We start from the raw sequence: 27,822 nt of genomic DNA, 5'->3' as shown, positions 1-27,822 counted from the left end.
ATTGTGCTTTGCTTTATTATTTTTTTTTTTTTTAAGATTTATTTACTGGAGAGAGAGCACGTGCATGCAAACATGAGCGGGGGACGGGTGGGGGTAGGGAGGGAAGGGCAGAGGGAGAAACAGACTCCCTACTGAGCAGGAAGCCCCACATGGGGCTCGAGCCCAGGTCCCCAAGATCATGACCTGAGCCAAAGGCAGCCACTTAACTGACTGAGCCACCCAGGTGTCCCTTGTTTTGCTTTTTTTTTTTTTTTTTTTTTTTTTAAGATTTTATTTATTTATTTGTCAGAGAGAGAGAGGGAGAGAGAGAGAGCACAGGCAGACAGAATGGCAGGCAGATGCAGAGGGAGAAGCAGGCTTCCTGCCGAGCAAGGAGCCCGATGTGGGACTCGATCCCAGGATGCTGGGGTCATGACCTGAGCAGAAGGCAGCTACTTAACCAACTGAGACACCCAGGCATCCCCCTTGTTTTGCTTTTAAATTAATGAATTCATCTACCATTTATTTACTGTAATGAAGAAACCAACGGACTTTTTTTTTTTTTTTAAATCATTAGGTACCCAGCAAAAATCAGTTTACATACACACCTCGCAATACCCCTCCACTTCCCTGTCTACTGCTTTTTAACAGGTCAAAAGTCAAAACATTTCTCGCATCAGTGTGTTGACACTATGATTCTCCAAGGGAAGTACAGATAGTGAGCATCTGAGTCAAGACTGAATAAAAAAACTGCACAATGTCCAAACTGAATCAGGTACGGAAATAACAGGATCAGATACATGGTCAAGAGTGGAAGCGAGGAAGTTTCTTGAATTGAAGCCTCCCGTTCTGATTCTGCAGTTCTATGGTATGAGAGGACTTATAGGAACAAATGACAAAATTTAATATACTGTTGTCATCTAACACAGGTGGGGGATCACGAGCTCTCCTGAGTTTAGAATGTTTTGTTAAACTTGAGATGCTCACAGACAGAAAAATAACGTGATGAATGAGCATTCAGCCCTAACTAAGGGAAAGGAAATTACTTAGGTGAAGCCCTTCTGAACCATTTGGCTAAATAACTAGAGTTACTACTACAGACAAAAAAGTCTTAAGAATAAGAAGGGAGGATGAAGAGAGGTCTAGAGTAGATGTGTGTGCCAGGAGGTACCTGGTATTTGAGCCAACGTGAACAAATGAAATTTGGTCAAGTCCCTCTCCGTCCTGTCCCCATGCCTAGTTCCTAGATTTAGTTTCTAGGATTAATTTGATTTAGAGACTTTAAAATATTTAAGAAATTAGATTTGAATTCAACAATTGAGTATAACTTTTTTTTCCTTGCCTCCTCAGACTTAAATCAGACACCAAGTATTAGACTGGTTTACTCAAATCATTACATTATTTCAATGTTAGCTATTGTTAGAGTATACTAAGCATAAAAAACCCAATACCATATAATACTGACTCACATACATATTTATGTGTGTACATATGCTACAAGATTATTTTGAGATTAAGTGTCTCTTAGTTTGATGAGGTAAAGAAAACAAGCTCAAAGTTGCTTAGTTAAAAAAAAAACTTTTTAAAGGTAGATGTCAAAGTGCTATTTCAAAAAATACTTTTATATTAAATGTTTTTCACTATAGAAAAAGTACAAAGAAATAAAATTAAAGACCTCTTTTATAAAGGAGTATGGAGTAGGTGTATGAATTTTCTACAGACTTATAATAATGGGTGTATATGTACACACACACACACAATATGTTGAATAGTGACACACCCCCTCCCAAGAATTCATGTCCACTTGAAATCTTAGTATATGACCTTATTGGGGAACAGTCTTTGCAGATGTAATTAGTTGGAAGTTATACAGGATTAGGGCCCTAAATCCAATGGCTAGCATCCTTCTAAGAAGAACATGTGGAAACAGACACACAGACACAAAGGGAAGGAGGTCATGTGGTAACAGAGACAGAGACTGGAGTGAGGTAGCCACAGGGAACACACAGGCCACTGGACAGGAAGAGGCAAAGAATGATTCCCCTTCAGAGCCTCGAGAGGGAGCATAGCCTTTCCAACACCATTTCAGACTTCTAGACTTCATAACTTTGAGGGAATAAATCTCAAGCTGCCTAGTTTGTGGCAATAGTGTTTTTAGCAGCCCTGGAAAACCAATACAATACATATATACTTTGGTACTGGTCAGCTTGTTTCTCTTAACATATTGTGAACATCTTTCTTTCTTTTTAAGATTTTGTTTATTTATGTGAGAGAGAGTGAGCACAGAGGGAGGGGAGAAGCAGATTCCTTGCTGAGCAGAAGCCCAACGTGGGGCTGGATCCCAGGACCCCAGGATCATGACCTGAGCAGAAGGCAGACGTTTAACCAAATGAGCCACCCAGGCGCCCCTGTGAACATTTTGCTATTTCTTCCTGGGTAAGAGTTGTACTACGTCTCATTATATAGGGAGGTGACCACAATGTACCCGATATCACAAATCTTACAGTAGCATGTTTAATTGTAAGAATTCTAATGTGGCCATTTCCTCTTTTTCAGTTAATTATTATTTTAGGACAACAGAACTGGTGGTCACTTAAATGCTAATAATGACCAAGTCATTGTTGGCTCACATAAAAAGTCATAGACACTTTTTCACGTTCTAGAACTCTTCAAGTAATTTTTGGCAGAGGTTCAGTTGTTTGTTAGACTTCTCACAGCCAGATGAACATCATTGGTTCTCCCACTTTAATAGAAAAGGAAATAAGAAATCATCTTATATTAAAAAAAAAAAAAAAGTCCTGTCCTTGGCCCTGGCCATCGTAAACTAAGGGAATCACAGGATGTCCTGTCTAATGGTATTTGGCTTCCTTTCATGGAACAACCTCAATTAAAGTGAAAAGAACACGCTCAACTCTCCAGTGATATCTGAGTGGCTGTGACCCGCTCAGTTCCAACCAGCACACAGAAAATAATCATCTGTAACCTAGATTGCAAGACGTTACTGCCATCATGGAAGCCTCGACTCCACTAGAAATTGGCCCAAAGGTTTTGCAATGAGATGAATAAATGACAGATGAGATAAGTTAAACTCACAAAATCTACTAGTAGACCTAGGGAATTTCTGAAATCATCAACGACCTTCTATTTTGGAGTATCTTTTGATTTGAAACATACATGGTTAAGAAGTTTGGCTTTCAGCAGCCACGATTCTGGAAGTTAAGCATCCCCACTCTCTCAAAAATCACAAGGCCCTCAGCTGACCCTTTCAGGTAAACCTGAAATCAGGAATTAGCTTCCCAGTTTCTCAGTTCTACTTAAGGCACTTATTCTTTAGGGGTTTCCAGAAGTTAGGAGTCAGACTGGCAACACAAAGCTGCCAAATTAGAATGAGAATGCATTGAGGAAGAATTGGGGGATGTCTGCCTCCAAAATTCCCTCTCTCTCTCAAACACACACACACACACACACACACACACACACACACAGACACTACTCTGGGCAAAAATCTTTATGTATGAAAATTGTCTCTTGCTACCTTTGAAGAAGAAAACATTTCAACATACATTTTCCTCAAACACAGGAGTGGAAAATTTGATCCAGCATTAAGGGGACATACAATATAAAGAAAAAAGTATCCACGTAATTATTGGGTTCTTCTCCACAGAATTAAAAAAGCGTCCCCTAGCTATCAAAATGCCAAAGAAAACCAAGCTCTCTTATTAACTTGTTAACTCGTTCATATGCAACTTTTAAAGTACGTATAGTGGTTGTTCTTTCCCCCTAAACTAGAAGAATGATCCTGTTCTTTTACTTTTTAACAATCTGTTTTAATAGAATCACCGAGTATGCACTCACGGAGAGCGGAAACTAACTGCTTGAAAGGCACTGTAGACAAGGACCAGGTCTCTCAAATAGTCTTTTTCTTGAAGAGTTTATAAGGAGGTTAAGAAGAACACAAGACCCACAACCCTTAAAATCTAGGACTAGATTACAGTATCCAGAATTTTTTACAATCCTCTTAATAACAATAGGATAAAACATGTAATTTTAAGAAATAGGCAACTGCCTACAGACACTTCACTCAAGATACACAAAAGGCCAATAAGCACCTAAGATACTTAACATCCTTCATCACCAGGAAAACGTGAAAATCTCAGTGTGCTACTTCTATACATCTGTAAGGAGGATGGCCCAAATCTAGAACACTGACAATACCAAGTGTTGCCAGGAATGTGAAGCAACTTTCACACACCGTGGGCAGGAACGTGAAACGGCACAACCACTCTGGCCATTTGTAGTTGCTCAAATAGGACTCTAGGACTAGGACGCCACCAGTCCCCTTCCAGGTATCTACCCCAGAGAAATGAAAACATATATTCCCACAAAGACTAGTATGTGAAAATTCACGAAAATTTTATTCCTAATTGCTAAGAACTGGAAACCACCCAAATGTTCATCAACTGGTGAATGATACACAAAACATGGGGTAGCCAGATAATGGCTGACTACTTCGCAGCAAAGAGGGACAAACTGCTGATCAACCCAGTCCGGATGAATCTCCAAATGATGCTGAGTAAAAGAAGTCAGATCCTGAAGAACACAGTCTGGATGGTTCCATTTATGTCCAGTGTGACCTACTGTATGGTGACCATGCACGCGATTACCACCACCATGTGAGACGAAGTGAAGCAGTGGTTGCCTGAGGCAATGGACAAACAGAACCGGCGTCTTCTGGGAGCGAAGGCTTCAAGAGCATATACACGGCCAAACCTCGCTGCATCGTACACTCTAAAAGGATGCAGCTGACTGTACGGAAGCTAAATCACCAGGTTGATAAAGGGGGAAGGCCATAGTATCATCTGTCTGAAGTTCTTTCCACATTCCATTTGGACATTTAACTAACATCCGCTGCATGCCAGGTATCGTGCCGGGGGCTGAGGCCACAAGGGTCATAGAGGATTACAGACAAAGGGTGACAGAGTAGCCTGGAACTGGGAGCAAGGAGAGACGAGAGGGAGCAAAGAGGGACGGGAAGGAGGCTAGCACAGCCACCTGGGAAGCCCTCCCCCTGCGCCTGGTTTGCACCCCTCCCCACCACACGGGCTAAATACCCCCTCTCCCGTTTCCTCCTTTGCTAGCAAGACATTGAGCCCACACGCCCCACAAGCTTTCTATTTCATGGTTATTGATGGTGAGCAGGTCCCTATAGCTGGGATAATGCATTCAAAGCTCCCCTTTTGTTTATTCTTAATTGGTCAGTCTCCATGGGGATTCCCGGAGCCCTCACCCAGACTGGCGGGTGAGGGCCCAGGGCAGGGGGGGACTGTGGATGCAGATGGCTGTTTCCTGCCCGCGTGGCACTATCGCAGGGGTCACGTTAAGACCAGATACTGCTCAATAATTTCCAGAAGGGGGGAGGCTGGACGAAGAGCCGGGACAGCCGGAGGACCATGGCAGAGTGACGGCCCGGACATGTAACCTGCAGCTTTAAGGTCTGCCCCACACTTGATGCGCAGGGCCGGTGCTCCAACAAGGAAAAGGAAACAAAAATTCAAAAAGGGCATCAAGAAAGAAATCTCAGAGGATTATTTTGCACTTAGTGCAATATTCAGGGAGCATACTGAGCAGGCTGGACACATCACAGATCAACACAGGCAGCGGTTCCAGTGCACCCGGGAGAAAATGAAACAAAATCTGGACTGAGTGTTGCTGTGTGTGCGTCTCTTGGGGCAGCTGCTGGAGGGGCACATTTTACTTGTGCCCATGATGTTGTTTCAATCTGAGAGTAGTACCCACACTAGGCCGAGCTTTAAAGATATATTTTATTAATTTATTTGACTGAGAGAGAGAAATCACAAGCAGGCAGAGAGGCAGGCAGAGAGAGGGGGAAGCAGGCTCCCTGCTGAGCAGAGAGCCTGATGTGGGGCTCGATCCCAGGACCCTGAGATCATGACCTGAGCCGAAGGCAGAGGTTTAACCCACTGAGCCACCCAGGCGCCCCTCTGACTTCAGTCAGTCCGTGGATATGTGGAGATGCTTTCCAACATACTCGAGCATGGAAAACCTCATGGTTAAACTTCAAACTCATCTGATTTTTAAAATTCGTGCTATTAAAGTGTTAAATGAACCACCACTGACTAGGCAATCCACTTACATAATGTCAGTTTAAACAAAACAAAACAAAACAAAAAGGTATACACGGACTTATCTGTCTAGTTCCCACCATTACTAGTTTATATCCTTAGTTTCTCCGTGCACATCAAGTAAATGGGAATATATATTCTCATTTTCCGTTTTGCATAATAGCATACTGTACTATTTTTAACTAGTGATGGTCAATCCAAAGATCATAAAAATCTGGGGATCACAACAGATAAGCCTTTTACTCTTCTCAAGGGCCTTCCTGTCAGGGTGAAGGAACTTGACCATGCAGGCCACTCAGCAATGCTGCAACCTGTGCCTTGTGGCTGCGTGAAAGCTTATATTCAGAGGACACACAGGTTCAGTTTTCTGGTACATGCTCCACTTCTGAAAGCTTCTGAAAATTACAGGACTAATCACTGCAGCCCTGCTGGGTATTAGGACAATGATCAAATGATCAATGAACAAAGTTACTTTATCAGGGTCAGGTGTGGGTCTCCCGACCCTTTCAGATGCCTCCTGTCAAGTACCCCAGAGGCTTTTCCAGGAGGGGATGGGCATTATTTATCTCTGCCCTCTGGGGGCCCAGCAGTGGGGCATGGCATAGAGAAGGAACTCAGTAAGGTTGCTGAAAGGATAGAAATCTTAAAGGACTGTGGGAATTTGGGCTTAAATCTCCATTATTGTGTAAAATCCAAAAGTGGGAATTTAAAAAGCTACATTAGCAACAACTTGAAAACATGTTTTGTTATTTCAAAACGACAAAAAGGAAATAGATGTGGGGGGTGGGTGGAGCCCACTCCGGTAGCTTCCCTTTCTCCTGATCTGTTGACCACCAAATACAAACCCTGCAAGGAATGAAGGGAATGGGGGCTCTTAATAAAGGGATACCAGTATTTCTAAGCAAAGTAAAACTGTGACCCTGAAAGAACTTCCCTGTCATGTTCATGCCTCTGGCAATTTTGACAAGTTACCTCTCAGGGCTTTTCCGGGATAGGCTGACACTAGATAAAAAATTAATGTCTCTAAAGCGAAGCAAAACAAAACCAAACAGTACTTTTAATAAAAGACCAAAAACAGATCGCAGAAATCTGAGGAAGAGCACTGGAAGAGAATTTCAGGCTTATGCAACAACGACACTGGCCATAAGCTCCAGGATCAATTCTCTACAATACATTACAATTTTATAGATTTCTATCAATGCACACTACGTATTTTTAACGCCTACTTCCCGCTCTCAAATCTCTTGCCCTTTTCCTCTTTTGCTCCAAGTCATGGCTAAAATCTGATTCTTTTGACATACTTTCCATCCTGAACCAAGTCAGGTCTGGACATAACAAAGACTGAGCTCTAGCTGCATTTTCTTTACCGGATAAACTACACAAAGGACAGCATTACTAATAGGAACCATCAACTTCACTATCCTATGTAAACATTACCACCACCTTCTGCTCTTTTAGAAACAAAAAAATCACGCCTGAAGAAGAAAGTCTGTCCTGGTTCAAGTGAGCAAAATTCTAATTAGCCAGGAGAGATCTGACACTGAAAATGTACAAGTTTTTTTGTTTTTTTTTTTACGTAACCTACTAAGAAATTATTCTTGGTGGCCTATAAAACTGTTTAACCTTTACCCCACTATTTATTTTCTCTAAAATAAACAATCACCTTCAGGGACGCTTTTCAACAAAAACACATTTAGGAGAAATTTCTTTGATTATGCTATAGGGTAAAAAGGTGTTTAATTTCAGTTTTTGCCTATGTGAATTATAGGTTTCCATTTTGAAAGAATCCTCTCAACAACAAAAATATAAATTCCAAGGGGTACAGTACAAATACTGAGATAATCAGAATTTCAAAATAAACTGAGAAACAAGGTTCAGGGCACCTGGGTAGCTCAGTCAGTTAAGCGTGTGCCTTCAGCTCAGGTTATGATCCCAGGGTTCTGGGATCGAGTCCTGCATTGGGCTCCCTGCTCAGCGGGGAATCTGCTTCTCCCTCTCCCTCTGCTGCTGCTCTCTCTCTTGGTCAGATAAATAAACAAAATCTAGGGCGCCTGCGTGTCTCAGTTGGTTAAGCCACTGCCTTCAGCTCAGGTCGTGATCCCGGAGTCCCAGGATCACATTCCACATCAGGTTTCCAGCTCCACAGGGAGTCTGCTTCTCCCTCTGACCTTCTCACTTCTCATGCTCTCTCTCACTCTCTCAAATAAATAAATAAATAAAATCTTAAAAAAAAAAAAAAAAAAAGAAAGAAAAGAAAATCTAAAAAACAAAATAAAGGAAGAAGGTTCACAAGATGCTGATAGGGATATGTGAGGAGTGTTATAAGAAGAGCTGCCGGAATAGTGTGTAAGATTCCAGAGAAGTAGGACACAGCCAGTTCAATATCACAGAGGCTGAGAGTGGAAACACAGCCTAATAAAGTCAGGAAGAATGAAACTCTCCTAACTATATATATTTTTTCTAACATTTTATTATGTAATTTTATATATTTCATACATTATATTCATTTAATATATATTTCATTATGAGATATTCATATACTCTAACATATACATATTCTAACATTTCATTATGAAAAAAGGTAGTTTTCACAGAAGAGGAACAAGCCAATTTTTCCTTTGAAATGAAATGGACAAAATTTCAAAGTAAACAAATCGACTCAATCCAGATTCAACTCTCAGTCTTCTCCAGAACCTGCCATGGAGGGGATCACCTTCTGGCCGTATAAAGAACTAGCACCACACCACACGGGGCGCTCCGGGAAGCTTCCTCAGTTACTTCTGCACATTTTATGGCATTAAGTGACTCAGAAGGATCCTTCACAATGAAGTATCATACCCCGGCTTCTGAGTTGGAAGGACTGGAAGAGCGTAAGCTCCAGGCACCAGCCACCTCCTGAGGCTCTGTAGCTGACTACGAAGTGGGCTCCTGCAAATACGGAAGCCACCGGCTGACCAAAGTCCTGTCATGGGGCGAAGCTGCGCTGATGGCTTCTGCTCAGGGAGAGAAGACTCAAGGCGGGAACATATGCCTAGATCTCCAGAGTAACGTGGAGGATTCTCTCATGGCAAATCAAGTATTCTCCAGGAATTCTGGCCCTCTAGGGTTGGGCACTGGAGGACCCTCATTTTCCTCTCAACGCCCATTCTGAAACAGGAGATAAACTCCAGCATGCACTTCTGTTCTTATTATGCTATTTTCCAATTAACAAACTTTCAGTGGCCTTCAATTTCCAAGTTCTGACTACCCTGCCTGCCTCCCAATGCCCCTGCTTTATTTTCCACTCTTGCTCAATATGTACCTTGCTAGGCCAGTGAAAATTCTGATTCTAAAGCCTATACTCTTTAGACCAAAATTTTTGGTTTTCTGCATTGTTTAGCTTCCTATAGCATAATGGCTTTGGGGGTATCTTCTTTTCTTTGAGCCACTGTGGACTAAGGAAATGCAAACCACTTTTACTCCTAGGCCAAGCCAAATACAACAAGGTAAATCTGTTACAAAAGGAGTTGCTTATACATCTGACTTCGCCGGAACTCAAGGGCCTTCTGGGGCATCCATCTAGCACAGACCTTGGCCAGAGTCCGCTTTTTTTTTTTTTTTAAAGATTTTATTTATTTATTTGACAGACAGAGATCACAAGTAGGCAGAGAGAGAGACAGAGAGAGAGGAGGAAGCACACTCCCTGATGAGCAGAGAGCCAGATGTGGGCCTCGATACCAAGACGCTGGGATCATGACCTGAGCTGAAGACAGAGGCTTAACCCACTGAGCCACCCAGGCGCCCTCAGAGTACGCTTTTGAAAATTGGTCGAATTCTCTAAACCAAATGGAATATTTAGATTAGCCTCTATATTTCCCCCTCTGTTAATCTAAGGGATAACTCACTGCAGCTCTAGGGAGTCCCCTATCAATACAGAAAAGATAAGGCTGATGGAAATCAACCTCCTAAATTGAGAGAACCATCTCAAGCCACCATTCTGCTAAGATAACCCACTGTAAAAAGATATAACTAGTGACAACAACTGCTGAGTAGGGGTGAGCATCTCAGCACATGTGCCCAGAAGACCAACCCCTTAACAGAAGTTCTGACAAAGGACCCCGAGAAGAAGTTAAAAATTAGGCACCTAGGGGCGCCTGGGTGGCTCAGTGGGTTAAAGCCTCTGCCTTCGGCTCAGGTCATGATCCCAGGGTTCTGGGATTGAGCTCCACATCGGGCTCCCTGCTCAGCAGGGAGCATGCTTCCTCTTCTCTCTCTGCCTGCTTCTCTGCCTACTTGTGATCTCTGTCTGTCAAATAAATAAATAAAATCTTTTAAAAAAAAATAGGCACCTAATGAGCATCAGATAATCCTTTGATTTTTACAAATACAAAGAAAAATATTAAGGACAAGATCACCATTTTTAGGGACACCTGGGTGGCTCAGTTGGTTAAGCAGCTGCCTTCGGCTCAGGTCATGATCCCAGTATCCTGGGATCGAGTCCCACATCTGGCTCCTTGCTCTGCAGGGAGCCTGCTTCTCCCTCTAACTCTGCCTGCCACTCTGTCTGCTTGTGCTTGTGCTCGCGCTCCCTCTCTCTCTGACAAATAAATAAATAAAATCTTAAAAAAAAAAAATCACCATTTTTAGTAACTTCTATGACAGCAGCAAACCTAGATGATACTAATATGTAGGCAACATACAAGTGAAGCTAGACTTCCCCCCATCTGCAGCTGCTGACCTGGGGAGCAAGGGATCTGAAATCTATACTCTCATCACAGTAAGCCACCTTACAACAGCCTCTGTTAAATGGGACAGACTTTCACAAATGTCTTTTATACACACACAGTATTTCTTTTTGTTTTTCTTAAGAGTTCATTTTTCAAAACTGGCCAAGCTGGGTGGGAGAGCCAATGTCTTAGGCTTAAGTTTTAGTTTTGCCTTTCTTTACAGTCCATTTCCTGGGGCCAAGTTGGTTTGGGGTTTTGTTTTTGTTTTTTTGTTTTTGTTTTTAGTATTCAGAAACATATTCTACTGTATTGCATGTTCAAACACCCATGTGGAAATAGTCCCCTGGACTTATACATTCATTCTTAAGAGACTGGAGTATGCAAACAAGGATGCACTGGGCAGAGGGCCAGTTAATAAATCTCATTTCCTACAAGCATCTGCATGAAACAGAGCTATAGGGAGTAGCTTCTCCAGGGAGAGCCAGAGCCCGACTCATTCGTTCTGTGAATTAAACACTATCACCTCAGATGGCCCAAGCCACATTTGTTTTTTAAGCACCTCTTAAAATATATGGATTTCCAGTGCTCATAAATGCAATGAGGAAGCTGGGTCCAAGAAGGCAATCACACAGTAGAAATATCCACATGGCTCTGCTGAGCCATTTTTGCACTGGCCTCCTTTGACTGAAATTACTACTAGAAGGATAATTTCCTAAAGGTAACTTGCTCTTCTAATCAAAGTAAGCATGGGTTTCGATAATGGTGAACCACCCTCTCTGGTCCAGACTATACAAATGGACTTAGTTTACACAAAGAGATACCTGGAGTGAGATATGTGAACCATATGGTCATGAACCATATTTGACCCTTATCCATGAACAATCTAGTGCAAATGGCATGACAAGAAGGTCTTTTGCTGGGACGAGTGGTCACCTGACATTACTAGAAAGAACAGTACTATTCCCTAGGTGTCCTCTCCTCTCCTCACCTGTTACCTCCTGGAAGAGTAATAACAGCATTCTTCTTGATCTATGTAGATCTTTTATGAAAGTCTTTGTTTTAAATGTTTGAAGCTAACCTCACAGTGACTCTGTAAGAATGCAAGGAGATAATCTTACATGCCATGAGCAACTGTAGAAAATAAGGCCAAAGGTAAAGGACCCGCTTGAGGCCTACCTACAACACAGCGAAGGAATCAGGAAGAGTTCCCTTTGATCATCCCAGGGCTCTGGGTTGTCCCCTCCAAGGAACTCAAACCGACCTCTTCAGCACATGTCATTTTTGAGGGCTATAATGGACCCACCACCTAAGCAAAATTTATTTCGTTAAATCTCTCTATTTGGGCTTTCACAGTACCTTCCAAGTTTCCTCAGCAATTAAATGGCAATATTATTCCAGCCTCAGGATGCCAAAATAATTATGGAACACTTCCTGGATAGAAACAGGTCTCACATTTTTCCTTTCCCCACGCCCCTTCAAAAAAATAAGTGGTAGTTATACTACATTGGCCATGCACTTTGAAAGCAGAGCAGACCAAAGAAAACATAAGGTGTGTCTGTCTCAGCATACACCCTTTGTGTAATACAATACCAATAAAACTTTGGAGGATTCCTTCTTCATTTAACCTATGACACCTCTCACTATGGTGTCCAGTAATCCTGTTACATAAAATACAAATGAAATAATGCTCTTACTGACTTAAGAATTTCTCCAGTCAGGTCTTTTCTTTAAATTCAGTTTTTTTTTTTTTTTTTTTTTTTCCCTCTCATATAACTTCAGGTACCATTACAGGGACTCAGAAAACAAACTGGATATAATTTAGGAAATGAAAATAACTTAGATTGAATTGAAAAGATAACTAAGCTTTTACTTTAAAGCAATATTTTATCACCAAAAGGTAGCATTTAACCTTTCCAACCAAGTCATTTTCCACCGCCATTTCAAGTTTGTTCATATGACTAATAAAACCCAACTAAGCAACCTCCTTTGGCCTATGTGGTAAAATTCGAACTCCGTCTTAAAAACAACTGCTACTTATGTGGCAGAGATTAAATCGCTGACAAAATGAAGGCTTCAAATCATATTACCTATATGGACAGTTGAACTAAGTGAGGTTTAAAAGCAACTCGGGGTTTTTGTTTTTAAATTCTATTTTAGGCTTTGGAATGTTCACAGGGAAAGGTGGATGAGTAAGGGAGAGAAGGGACCCAATGTTCCAATCACAAGGATCTCCAAGAGGAGAGTCCCAGACGTTGTGGACCAATTTTGGTTTATATTAATAACAAGCGCTTGGACTCTGTAAAGATGCCATGTCAACATATTAGTTGGAACCATAAGGCATGAGATTTTGGTGACCTCATGGGCACAGCCAAAATTAACTCCAAGTATTTATATAACTGCCGGAGATGGCAGGGCAAAGGTTGCTTATAAATTTTTCTTTTTGAGTCAGCAAATAGGGTTTTTTTGGTCAGAGAGGAAGTGGGGTGCTTTGGGTCCCATTTTACAAATATGTTATATTTACACACACTGAATATTCTACCCACAATACCATTGGAGCGTTTAGATGAAAAAAAAAAAAAAAGAAAAAAAGAAAGAAAAAAAAAGAGTTATTTCCTGTTGCTCACTAACTGAGAGGATGCGCTCTAGAGGTATGTGTGCTCTGCCTTGAAGCAAAAGCATTGTTAGTGGTTATCAAGGTAACATTTAAAAATAACTACCCCAGTACAAAAGAACTTCAGAAGAAATATGAGGGAAGCTATCAGTCTCCCTTCAAGTCTGGCCTTGAGCTGCATTAGACTCTAGCTGCATTCTCCATTACATTGTTATCCTTATCAAACAATGCAAACAATTTTAATGAGCTTATCTACTAGAACATATTGCCAGATATGCTAATGTAAAAATGATGCCAACCATACAGACCCACTCATTAATCAAAAAGCTCACAATACAATGACCAGGATCAGTCCCATCCTCAAATTAAACCTCCGCAAAATAGCAGGAATTACCTTCCCACTGTTTAAAGAAGGGCGGGCTCCCCCACCCATGCGGACGCTATAAACTCCTAAGAAAATGCATAACGGCACCCGGGTTTCCTCAGGTCCACTGCAGTCCAGTCTCTTTCTAATAAACCATGGGTTCTATGGAGAAAATTTTGGCGAATGTCTGACACCGTGACCTCTGCTGTCAATCCTTGCACCAATCAGCGAGCAGAATTCTTACAAAGCTCCATCAATCTGGCGGTTTAACATCACAGACTGCAGCTTAATCTAGAGGATTCCATCTTTCCTGCACACACACCAGGGCAAGCTCAAACATTTTTCTCGCCATCCTCCTGTTCCCTGCCTCTCGGCACAGCCTATCCAATGGTTCCTTTAAAATCTAAAGGAAAGGAGGAAAGGAAGTGCTACAGCCTGTCTCCCTTTGGAGAGGGGGGGGAAATTGCTTGCATTTTTATCAGCGTGGAAGGAAGGAGATGGAAGGAGACCCCTCGGAGGCAGCAAACCTATTCACAAAATGCTCTCCATCTGCCTTGGTGAAGCCTCAGCGCATAGCCAACATGACACATGGAAACACAGCAAATGATCACAAGCGCCGGGGCGAACGCACGTCTGCAGCCCGGTCCCGGCGCAGTGTCCGCTCCATTATATAACGGGCCGGATTTCCGCGCGCCCCCGCCGAGCTCCCCCGCCCGGCGCCGCGCCCGGTGCCAGCCCCATTACCTGTAGGAACGCTCCCCGCGCACTGTGTGCTTCCGGAAAGGAATGATGGTCCCGTTATCCTGGATGATGTCGTTGTTGTTCTCGCCATTTGGGGACAGGGTTTGGGTCGGACCAGGCATTGGCGCACTCCCGAGGAAGGGAACAAACCGCGGAGGGCTGGCTGGTGAGGAAGGTGGCTGCGTCTCGTCTTCCCGCTCGCCTGCTCCTCGCGCAGACCGTGCCTGCCTGCCGCCTGCTCGCTGGCTCCCTTCTCCCAGCTCGGCTCCCGCCCCGCCCTCCTGCGTCCCGCCCTCCCGGCTGCTGACGTCAAAGCGCCGGCAGCAGCCCCGGGTCACGTGGCCGGGCCCCGTCACCATAGCAACCCGCTAACTCATCACCTCGCCTCAATTCGCACAGGGCCGAGGCGTGACCATGCCAGCAGCTCCAGGCAGGCACCGGGGCAGGCCTACATCTGGCATGTAAAACCCCAGGCCACCCCAGGCCCCCCTTACAGACTTGCCTCGTCTGAAAACCAGCTCTTCCTCTAACCATTTCCTTTTCGACCCGTGCTCCAACTGCAGCTGTGTACACAAAAGAACGATTCAGGCAGAGGGGTGTGGGAGACCCTTTAACTCCTTCAATACCAAGATCTTACAGCATTCAAATTAAACTCGGTCTGGTCGCAAAAAAATATACAAAGACCTGGTGGCCTGCTCCAGAAAATGTACCAGACTAAGGGGGTTCAGATTTCCAGCTTCCTCCCCCATTCCCTCAACAGCAGCATCCGCTTCCCCCAAAAAAGCCCCAAACCTGAAGACCTACGAGGAAACTGTATTTCCTTCGAATCAGTGCAGGCTTTACTTTAATTATGTGAAGATTAAAGATTGCAAATGAGATTTTCTGCAGAAAAGAATCCTCAAAGGGTTTTTAAAAAAATGAATAAAAAATAGCCACCATTTTAGAACATGATGGTGGTTATCCAAGACTTCCCATTCAAATTCTTAAATTGCCTCTTGATACAGATAATTAACTCCTTGCCATTTATTTTATTTTCATTTGAATTAAACCAGCCCAAACTCAATTAGTATTTGGAAGCTTTCAACATTCTAGCTGTTCTATATCATTGCAGTGTAGTTTTCAAATACACTGGACATGAGGCAGGTACTATTAGCATTGTCCCTATTTTAAAATGAGTAAACTGGTGAGATTAAGTAACTTGCTCAAGGTCACAGAGCTAGGAAGTGGTGAACTGGAACATCAAAATGACATGCTTTTTTCAATGTGATTGGACAGTACTGATCTATATTTAATGTGAGCTCATAAATATAGATCAAGGTAAGAATCAAGTACTTTATGTACACTCCCAACATGACCACTGTGAAAAGAGCTGTGAACAGAATTGCTAGTACTAGGCAACGTCGATGGATTAGATTATAAACTCTCAACAGACCCCAGATGCATCCATTTCTTTCCTCCAGAGAGAAGAGAGTTTAAAGGATTTTCTGCTTATCAAAAGTGGTCTCTGACCTTCTGTTGGGTGAGAAGGGAAGAACTGGGGTATAAAAGAAAGTACAAGGCTATATGGGCTCATCTCTTCACATCATTATTTGGTATATCAGCTTTATCATTTTGTGGTATAGATATTTTTAAAAAACCAAACAAAAAACAACCTTGTCATTCCCGACAATTCTCCAGCCTATCTCCCTAGTAATAAGTTATTTCTGGCATCAAGTTTCTAGAATTAGAATCAGAGAGTTCACAACCCAGATGGTAATGATAATCTCAAACAAGGGGATCTTTTTTTCCTATTTCATATTCTTCTTTTGGGCATCTTAGCTTTATTTTTCTGTCTTTCCAGTGAACTCATAGTGTACAAGTTGATTTTTTAAAATCTATATCTCAGCATACCTGAGACTTTCCCCCCTCATACAGTAAGAATCTACTTCAGAACTAAGACTTGCAAGATACACAGACAAATGTAAGTAAAAGATACATTGCAGGCTGAACTAAAGAGGCTTGAGAGTGTAGTCATCACTACAAAGATTACAGTTCCTCTATTTCTGTTACTGGTCCCATGGTTGTCAATTTCCTTACTAATTTGTTCCCTTTCACAAAAGCTTCCCCTTTCTTTAGGATAGTCTGAAGGTGAAAAGCTGTCTACAAATGAAGTATTTAATGTTTTCAGAGTACATCCTCTCATTTTGGGTTCTTTTTTTTTTTTTAAAGATTTTATTTATTTATTTGACAGAGAGAAATCACAAGTAGATGGAGAGGCAGGCAGAGAGAGAGAGAGGAAAGCAGGCTCCCTACTGAGCAGAGAGCCCGATGCGGGACTCGATCCCAGGACCCTGAGATCATGACCTGAGCCGAAGGCAGCGGCTTAACCCACTGAGCCACCCAGGCGCCCTCATTTTGGGTTCTTTAGTACAGCTTACTTCTCCATGATCTCATAGTTAAGTAATACATATGACATAACTGATATTATCATAGGGACTAAATTTGTCAGAATTTGAATGTACAGCTCATTGGCTGTATCAAATTATTTTGTGGAGACAGTACTCCCACTGTGTCTAAGTTGCTCATAAACAAAGAGGACTATGGCCAAGAACTTGGGTTGAGGTGAAGGGCAGTGAGTCAGGTGAAAGAGGGATCTAAGAGCTCCTGTAAATCTTTCTCTGGGACTGCCATGAGCCATGTTACGATGGAGGGACCCAGAGAGCTCCAGAGACCTGTGATGACCCTCTGAGACACTGGGGTAACCGGGGTAATAATTTAAAAATACTAAACAGATGTGTTTTCATTCCTTTTCCCATAAATCAAGTAGGCTGGCAGCCATTCTCCTGTTTAGCCCTAGGGAAAAGGAGAGGGCAAGTTCCACTTTGGGAATGAGGATGTAGGACACAGGGAAAATGCAGAAAAGGCAAGAAGGGGGAGGAAAGAGTCTACCCCTTCCAAATCCGACTGAGTGTAGGAAGAAGATGAAAGGTGGAAAAAGCAGGTCTCCAAGGGAGATGTTAAGAGAGGTTTAGCTTTGTTCGCAGGCTTTGCGGACTTACTCTGACCTCCTTTCCCATTTGAGACTCTGAGAAATAACACCTCAAGGAGTGTCTCCCCATCACCTCCCTCCCCAACTGGGCAAGGTTAGCCCCAGCACAATAAAGACTAAAATCAGTGGCTTGGTATGGCTTGGCATAAGGGTTAGGGAGAGGCAAGGATAGTTAAAAAACTGAACCATTACCCAAGAGTTGGAACTACTCAAGGTCAGTCAAAATTGCAAGAGACTATAATCCTATGAATTGGCAAGTTTAAAACCATTTGTTTCCCCACCTCTCAGCAGGGTGAGGACAGTCACATAGATCAATTATAGAAAAGAATACCTTTGCTAAAGCATCTATGAACATCCAAGTCTGGATTGAGGTTTTGTCCTATGTGCCTAAGTGTTTCTAAAATAAAATACATGCAGACAATAAATCTCCAACTGCCCTATGGAGAAATGGCTCTTCTCATCAAGCATCAAGCATCATGATTAAAACTGGGGCTCTAGAGCCTACTGGAGTCCCCCGCTGGGTTTCACTACACGCTGGCTGTGTGACCTGAGCGAGTTACTTTGCATCTGCAAGATTTGGTTTCTTCACTTTCCTCACCTAGAAAGGAGGTGTAATGACACTGGTTTCATACGGTTGCTGGGAGATTAAGTTACAGAATATATTTAAGGTAGCTAACACAATGTCCAGCATATGACAAATGCTCTTTAGTGGTAAATGTTATTTTAAGGTATAGTCTTGTGTATCAGAAGCTGGTACAATAAAAAGAGAAGTCCCAGGCTTGATCCTCGAGGAACTCATAGGATTGTAGCGAGCAAGATAAAAATACCAGCAATTATGATACGTCATGCTGTAATCATAGCACCATATAGGGTGACATAGGCCCATAGAGGAGGAACACCCAATTCAGGAAGAAAATTAGGAAGTGGGTCTGAAAAGTTACCCCAAGGAAATATCACCGAAGCCTAATGAGTAATAATTATAACTATTTTTTTCACTTCCTCTGTGCAAGCTAGAATATAAGATCCTTTAGGGAAGGAGATCCAACTGTTTTGTTCACTGCTATCTCTGCAGCTCTTAAAATGGAGCCTGGAAGCCAGCAGGCACTAAATGAACACACCATTCATTCAGTTATTCAACAAATACCTAACTTGATTCTTACAAAACCCCGAATGACAAAATTGAGGCGAAAAGAAAAGTAACTTGTCTAGTATTGGACATCAGGTTTTCTTGGCCCCAAAGTTCTGATGCTCATCCATTAGGCTGTATGGTATTTGAAATAGAAATGGTAGTGTGGGGTGAAGATAAAAGATTTCTCAAGCAGCTATACTTCGGTACAGAGGTAGGCTAGGATGTGGGGTCTCTGGGAAACAGCAGTATGTTTGGTATGGACCAAGAGCAGGTTACAGAGTGACAGGAGATCAGGCAAGGACCAGGGACAGAAGAGTGCCATGGCCCTGCTAAGGAGCTTGACCTTAATTTGGAAGGTGTTTTAGAACCATGAAGTACGTTAGGGAGAGAAATTAATGGTGAAATTTGCTTATCACCAAGGTCTGATGCCAGTAGTGTGGAGAATATATCAGAGAAGTCTAAAATGAATCAGTGATGAAGGCCTAAATTCAAACAGTGACCAAGGGGCTGTAGAAGAAAGCACAGATCTGAGTTCTCAGGGTGTAACAGCTAGGATTATTTGACTAACTGGATGTAGGCACCATCATTAATGGAAGTTATGGGTGGGTGGTGAAGAAAGACATTTCAAATGAATCCCAAGTTTATGGCTTGGGTGGCCAAGTGAATAATGGTATCATTAATCAAGCTAGGAAATACAGATTGAATTGCCCTTCTGGAAGAAAGGTTCTCAAGGTGTTTGGACATTAAAAAAAAAAAAAAAAAGTACTTATAGAATATCTGAGTGGTGAGAGAATGAGTAGTTACTGGGCTTCACATATAGGAGATGTTCATTAAGTATTTGTTGACTAAGGGAATATATGGGTCCTTGAATTTATTTGTTGTGTTTGACTTAGAGGTACATAGGATTTGAAGGAAATTATCTCACAGGTGATAACTGAAGTGGTGGGTGTTGGTGCCCTCAGAGAGAAAGAGAAAGCTTGCCATGGAACTCTTTAGAAGCTTAGGGATACAAAACAAGCCTGCAAAGAACTACTGAGGGGGATTTTTGCCTGGTGGGACAAATCAAAGAATAGTTTCTCTCTGCCCAAGGGACAAACAAGTTTCAGAGAGAAAGTCTCTCAGGCCAAATGTCATAAAGTTTGAATCATATAAGGGCAGAGGAGGGTTTCCTGGATTCAGAGAGGTGTTCTCAAATATATTTTTTTCAAATATATTTTTTAAGAGGTTGGATTTCAGATCAGATCCCATCAATGATTTCTGAAGAAAATAAATTATTCAAGTAGGGAGAACTGAAATTCTCTGCAAAATCACTCATATTCCGACTCATCTAAGATCTTTGAGGAAGGAGGAGATATTAAATCAAGGTTCATACACAGTATTGGCAACGACCCAGAATAAGTATTTGCACTTATTGCACTGGGAAAAAACGTTCCCAGAAATATCCCTTCAATATGTTCATTAATGAGCACCTGTTAGGCACCAGATGAACTGACCCTTCTTCTGAGCTCCCATTCTAGTGCATCTATTGACCCCCCACCACCACTATTGGTTTTCAAATATTTAAAATGCATGTTTGGAGAGCAGGATTGCTTGGAGAGCAGACCCAGAGGATACAGAACTATGAGAACAACAAGGAAAAAAAGGGAAACCATCAGAAGTCTCAACACACAGGTCCACTCAAGGAGGACAGAACTAGGTACCAACACAGATTCTAATTTTCAGACTTTCTAGGCTATAGCACAATCACATTTCTCTGGAGACTTCAGTCAGTGAGCACCACCAAAGTCATTGTCTTTCTATTGCTCCAACATGTGAAGTTCATCTAGGACAGGGATTTTGTATTGTCTTGGATTTGAGAAATCCAAGAGATGATAGCAGAAAAGATATGAAATCGTTAGCCAGGAATGGCTGTTAATCCCGATTCCATTCCAGAAGCTCCTGCTCATCACAAATGCCTTTCCAGGTGAAAACGTGTTCACTGAAGCTGATAATCGCTGCTGTCAAAGGCATTCACAGCTGTCACACCACTTCGGATGGGGGCTTCTGTAGATTGTTATCACCTCCGATTGCAGACAGAATTCCACTTAGCAGTCGCACTCTTGCCCTGGGAAAAGTAATTTCTCCCATGTGTATGTTCTAGGACATTTTCCAGTACAGAATGGCAGGGACAGTTTATCAATCAAGAGCTTAAAATACGCCCCACACCCAAAATGATAGCAGTGGAATGAATATACAATTGGCCAGCCAGTGGTGCTGGCTCTGACATTGCATTGGTGGCATAGAAATGTATTTAGGATTGGCTCTTGTCTTTTTCACTGCTTTTAACCCCAAGACATAGCAGATTTTTTTAGTTCTTTCTTTAGATCTTATGAGAATTTTAAGATATGTAATTGCCTCCTGGTTTTTCGGAATAAAATTTTACTTAAAACTGGTGAATTTCCCCCCCCACCCAAAACACACCTAAGAGGTGTGCTCATCCGTGATTGACTTTTGAAATTCCCTATCAGCCACATTTATAGCTACGCTACTATTTTCATGCAGAATTTTGCAAGGGTCCTCCCTATCTGCTAGTAAAATAGTGAGGTTTCTGTAATGTCATGACACAGGACAAGCCACTGCCCAAGATGTCTCTGTGTGCTGGAGTTTTCTAATTGGCTTTTCCTTGGATTTTCTCAAGCTTGGACTTAATTTTGTGGGATAATTCATAGGACATGATGGGAATGCAATTTAAAAACACAGGGCATTAGGATTTCTGTAATCATTCAATCAAACCTATGCAGTGTGAGGTTTCACTGTATTAAATAAGAATGTGCTTTTGAATTATACCAGCTGGCTGAATTTAAGAGCCTTAAATATGTTTTCCATAAAAATACAATGTGATGAATGTTAATTGAAGAATGTATTAAGTATCACAGAAATATAGAAAATACAGTAACCATGCCTGGGGAAACAGGAAAAGCTTCACCAAGGCAGTGATGTTTGTATCGGGGCTCCAGCTAGAGTCCTTCAATAAATATTTATAAAGCACCTACAATGTGCCAGGAACAATGCTAAGCACTGACAATATAGAAATTGACAAAACAGAGACAAGATGCCTTGGCCTCATGGAACTTAGCACTAGAACGAGTGTGTACATCATGGGATAGAGGAGCAGTTGGAAGAGAGGAGTTCAGGAAGGTTAAAGAGGGACCAGGGCTCTGAATGCCCGTTGTAAAGAGTCTGCCTTAACACCAAAGTTAGAAACCTTTTATTTGTAGAAGCGTTAGCAACATCTGCTGACAAAGATGTGGAATTTTAACAATGACAACAATAGCAATAGCAACACCTAACATTTATTCAATCCTTTTTGATGGGCCAAGTGCTATGCTTTAATCGAGTAAGTATATGAACTTATAAGGAGCGATTTAAAATCACCATTAAGGAGCGATTTTAAATCACCGCTTTGTCAGAGGAGGTAACTGGCTAAAAATAACTTCGCCTGATCACCAGCCAGGAAGCTGCAGAGCTGGGCAGGAACATACCTGCCAGGTGTCCATCGTCATTCTTACTAACAACAGCCTGCCTTCTAAAACCTTGGTGTGAGAATGCAGAATCTAAGGTTCGGAAACAGCAGGGATGAGACATCAGACATCAGAAGTTTGGGGAGGTAAGAGACTATAGATTGCTGCCCTGAAGGCAATTAATTCAGTCTAGGGAGCAAGGAGGTAAAGCCATGAAAAAACTGAAGGCAGGGGCAACCAGGAAGGGATGGGAAGCTGTTACAGAAGAGCACTATCTGTGGAATTAAGGGATTAGAAGAAGTAAAAAGATAGGAACTGAAAATTATGCTTAAGGAAAAGATGGGCGGGGAGGGGTGTCTTTTCTTACCTTTATTGATAGTAATTAACTTTTGATAATAATTATTGATAGTAATTAACTTTTTTTTCCTGAATAAACTTTAACTATCAATGCCCATTTCTAAAAACTTTTAAGATTTTATTTATTTATTTGACAGACAGAGATCACAAGCAGGCAGAGAGGGAGGCGGGGCCGGGGGTGGGGGGAGCAGGCTCCCTGCTGAGCATAGAGCCAGATAGGGGGCTTGATCCCAGGATCCTGGGATCATAACCCCAGCCGAAGGCAAAGGCCCTGACCCACTGAGCCACCCAGGGGCCCCTCAATGCCCATTTCTTTGCTATCTTCTGGAGGGGAGAGAAGATCATGGGCTTTTTTTTTTCTTTTTTTTTTTTTGGTACTTATTTCCGAAGTTAAAATCTGCTTTCATTTTCACTACATCAAGATTGTTGTAATTCAACCATCCAGCTAGAGACAAGCCTATTTGAGAGCTCTTAGGGAAATGTGTCTGACCCAAGCTCATGAAATTCTTTCATTTCCTTCCCCTATTTTATTTCCATGTTCAAATTGAGCACATCTTGTTGAACTGACTGGGTAGGACAACTGAAAAAGGATAAAAGGCATCTGGGCTCAACTGAGTGGCAAGAGAAATGAAGAGACTGTGGGTTCCATTAACAATCAATCTTCGGAAGGCACAAAAGCTTTCAAGAGAGGATTTCCTTAGGGCTCCCAAAAGTCAACTAACCCGTTTGGTTTTATTTCTGACTTTGATATTAAGAAGTTCAAACTGAGTGAAGGGACTCACTAACATAAATGTGAAGCCAGGAGGCAGGGTACGTGAGTGGTGAAGAGAGTAGTTCTAACAGGTACCGGGGCCTTCAGAGTTTCAGAGCCGCCCACAACTCAGGCCACCAATGGCAAACAGAGACACAGGGAGGGTAGGTCTTCTAGAGCCTGGGGCTTCTCTGTCAAGTCTGGTGTACTTGGCACCAGAGCTGTGGCTCACTGATGTCTCCTCTACAGTGTGTCAGGAGAACATGAGGCTAACAGCTGGGAAGCAGTGTGAGTAATGGAAGAGAAATTTCCCAATTTCTGACCTCATCCAAATAAAATTTTTTAAGAAGAAAATTAAAGAAGCTAGTTCATTAAAAAAAAAAAAAAAAAAAAAGCAACTGGAAGTCATGAAGACTAAGTTTCTATCAGAAATGGTTTAATTAGAGCCTATACATTGTTTATTCAAGAGCTTAAAAGCCAAGTACTCTACCTTCAAGTTCTCAATTCACATTCACTAAATATCTACAGAACATGAAGTGTCCACCTACAGAGTATGGAGCACATGAAGACAAAGGGTCACTTTCAACCAGCTTCCATTTAATTAATTAAAAATATGTGAAGTTATCAGATTCTTAGGAAATACAAAAGGATCTTAGTCTCAACAACATATGGAAAGCCACAAGAATTTAATAGTCAGCTGATAGAGCTACAATCAGTTCTAGCTCTCCTACACCACCTGCCTCTCCTACCTTCCCCCAAGCCCCTAATTCTAGTCTTCAGGGAGGATCCCACCAGCCTTCAAGGATGCAATGGGATTATTATAAACAAGAAGCAATGGTATGTCTAGTGAATTTTTATTATTCATGTCTTTCCATCCTGCTGGGAACTTAAAACCTTGTGATTCTAGTAGAGTTTGCCAATTACAATATTCCATCTTCCTGGTCCTAAGGATTGATTGAGTTAGACCTATGATCAAGCTGTTTAGAATATTTCTCTAGCATTTAAAAAACTATTAAAGCTGTAATGTGTGTGTGTGTGTGTGTGTGTATGCGTGTATGCGCCCATGCACTTGTGGTGGGGGGCAGAGATAATTCCCTCCTTACTGAAGATAACACTTTAGAATTAAGAAAATAATATAAATTGTGGGGCAGAAATAAAAAGCATCCAAATCAGAAAGAAGTAAAATTGTCACTATTTCCAGATGATAGGATATGGCATAGAACCCCCATCCCAACTCCAAGAAAAACCTGTTAGAATAAGTAAATTCAGTAAGGTTGCAGGGTACAAAACTAATTTACAGAGCCAATTGCATTTCTATATAGTAATCAACTATCAGAAAGAGAAATTAATCTCATTTACAATGGCATAACAAAGAACAAAATACCTAGGAGTAAATTTAACCAAGGAGGTAAAAGACCTATACACTGAAAACCATAAAACACTGATGAAAGAAACTGAAGACACAAATAGGTATTCCATGTTCATGGATAATATTGTTAAAATGTTAATACTGTCCAAAGCAATCTACGGATGTAATGAAATCCCTATCAAAGCTCCAATGGCATTTTTTTTCAAACAAAAAACAATCCTAACATTTGTAAGGTATCACAAAAGATCCAGAATAGACAAACCAATCTTAAGGATGAAGGTGGAGGCATCACACTTCCTGAGGTCAAACTATATTGTAAAATGGCACTAATAAAAAAAGATTGGCACTGGCACAAAAACAGACACATAGATCAATGGAATGAATAGAGAGCCCAGAAATAAACCTATATATATAGAATTTTTTTTTAAGATTTACTTATTTATTTTTAGCAGGTGTGCACTGAGGGGGTGGGGAGATGATGGGAGGCAGAGAGGCAGAGGGAAAGAAACTCAAGCAGACCCCCTGCCTAGCACAGAGCCCCATGTGGGGCTCCATCCCACAATCCCGAGATAATGACCTGAGACAAAATTAGTAGTAGGCCACTTTACCAACTGAGCCACCCAGGTGCCTCTATAAGATTAATTTATGAAAAATGAGGCAAGAATATACAATGGGGAAAGTATAATCTCTTCAATAAATGGTGCTGGGAAAATTGGACAGCTACACACACTAGAATGAAACAGGACCCCTACTTCACACCATATAGAAAAAGGCATAATAGTTTCCAGACTTAAATGTAAGACATAAACCTTTAAACTCCTGAAGGAAACATAGAGGTTAAGCTCCTTGATGTCAATCCGACAATTATTTGTTGGATTTGACCAAAGCAAAAGCAACAAAAGCAAAAACAAATAGTGGGACTACATCAAACTAAAATCTCCTATATCGCAAAGGAAACCATCAACAAAATGAAAAGGCAACCCATAAACAGAAGAAAGTATTTGCAAGTCATACTTAGTAAGGGGTTAATATCCAAAATATATAAAGAACTCATATAACTAAATAGCAAAAAACAATCATTTAAAAAATGGAGAGGTGGGGCACCTGGGTGGCTCAGTGGGTTGAGGCCTCTGCCTTCAGCTCAGGTCACGATCTCAAGGTCCTGGGATGGAGCTCCATATCAGGCTCTCTATTAAACAGGAAGCCTGCTTCCCCCTTTCTCTCTGCCTGCCTTTCTGCCTACTTGTGCTCTCTCTCTCTCTCTGTCAAATAAATTTTAAAAATTAAAAAAAAAAAATGGAGAGGAACTAAAGAGACATTTTCCCCAAAATGCCATACAAATGGCCAATGGGTACCTGTAAAGGAGCGCAGCATCACTAATTATGAAGGAAATGCAAATCAAAACCACAATGAGGTATTACCTCACACCTCTTAGAATGCCTGGTATCAATAAGACAAGAAATAAGTGTTGGCAAGGATGTGGAGCAAAGGGGATCTTTGTCCCCTATTGATGAGAATGTAAATTGGTATAGCTGCTCTGGAAAACAGTACGGAGTTTCCTCAAAACATGAAAAACAGAAGTACCTTATAATCCAGTGATTCTATTATTGGGTTGTAACGGGAAGGAAATGAAACCACTAACTGAATAAGTATCTGCACCCCTATCTCCACAGCAGCATTATTTACAATGGCTAAGACATGGAAGCAACCTAAAATGTCCACAGACAGGTGAATGGATAAGGAAAATGTGGTACATCCCCCCCCCCCCAAAAGTGGAATATTATTCAGCCATAACAAACTGAGATGTATTGCCATTTGGGACAACATGGATGGACCTTGAGGGCCTTTTGCAAAGCAAAGGAAGTCAGACAGAGAAAGACAAATACCATATGATCTTACTTGTATGTGGAATCTACTCAAGTTTGAATCTGGATTCTGGTCCTTAAAAGTTGAGTGAGCTTGGTAAGTAACTTCTTTTAGCCTCAGCTTCTTTATCCATAAAATGGGGTATACTAACATTCTCAAGGTAATACTTTGAGATAAAAAGCTAGTTCTTGCTTGATCTACTGAGGCTGTAATGGTTTACCCTTTTCCCTTTAGAGGTTTGATCTAGTTCTTCTCCCCGTAAATTTAGGCAGGATTTGTGGCAGCTTTGAAGCACAGATCTTAAACAACAGATTTTATTGGCATAAAAATTACATGAACTAGTTCCTAGGCTAGACTTTATAATGACTAGTAGCTTCTGCCTTTGTCTCTTGGAAGCCAACTTCCCTGTAAGAAGTTCAACTGTCCTCCATCACCATGCTCTGGGAAGTACCAGCTATGTGAAGAGGCCCCAGAAGAAGAGAACATGGGGAGGAAGGAGGAGGGAAGGAGGAGTGGAGTGATAGGGAGTGGTGGTGAACCCACAGAGTTCCAAGGCCGTGACTGAAGAAACATCATCCTGCCCCAGCCACCACAGAGGATAGTGATCCACTACGTGGATCAGAGACAAACTGCCTACCCAAGACCTTCCTGAGTTCCTGATGCACAAAACCTGGAGCTTTAACAAATTGGTTGTTTTAAGTTTAGGAGTTTGGGGATCATCTGCTATGCAGTAATACAGATAACACCAACACCCTGTTGCATCTCTATTGCTGTGTAAGGAATCACTCCAAAACTTAGTGAGTTACAATAGCAGTCACCTTATTTTTTATTTATTCTGCAGGTTGACTAGACACAGTAGGTGGTTGTCATTTATGATCTCTCATGCAGTTGTAATTAGAGGGCTGGGTGACCACTGGTCATCTCAGTGGCTTCCTCAGCCTCACAACTGGTGGTCGATATTGCTTTTTGGTTGGGACCTCAGCTGGGGCTCTGGGGTAACACCAACACACACCTCTCCCCATGGCTGGGCTCCCTCACAAAATGGCGGCTGGATGCCAACCATGATCATCCTCAAGAACAGGCAAGGAGAGCATGGGGTTTCAGAATCTACTCTTGGAAGTCCCAAAGCATAACTTGCCAGTCAAGGTAACCCAGATTCAAGAAGGGATATTGATTCCATCAGAATCATAAATAAATCATAAATCAAAAACTCCCCACTTCTTCCACACATGGTTGTTAAAGAATTAAAGGAAGGAAGGAAGGAAGGAAGGAAGGAAG

General features: G+C 41.8%; 1 protein-coding gene across 5 annotated transcripts in view; it reads right to left on the bottom strand.

Moving 5' to 3' along the window:
• The window catches only part of MAPRE2 (microtubule associated protein RP/EB family member 2), a 196,180-nt gene that overhangs the window by 81,563 nt on the left and 86,795 nt on the right, over positions 1–27,822 (bottom strand). Inside the window, exon 1 of one of the 5 annotated variants that reach the window (XM_059409452.1) lies at positions 14,548–14,826. The exons of the other annotated variants lie outside the window; for them this stretch is intronic. Coding sequence (XP_059265435.1) covers positions 14,548–14,666 — 119 coding nt within the window. The 5' untranslated portion in view covers positions 14,667–14,826. Of the gene's footprint in view, positions 1–14,547; positions 14,827–27,822 lie in introns of those variants that run through there. 5 annotated transcript variants of the gene reach the window in all.

Source organism: Mustela nigripes, chromosome 8, assembly GCF_022355385.1.
Source record: "Mustela nigripes isolate SB6536 chromosome 8, MUSNIG.SB6536, whole genome shotgun sequence".
Classification (NCBI taxonomy): Eukaryota; Metazoa; Chordata; class Mammalia; order Carnivora; family Mustelidae; genus Mustela; species Mustela nigripes.
Note: the sequence above shows the minus strand (reverse complement) of the source record. Positions and strands in the feature narration are given on the sequence as shown.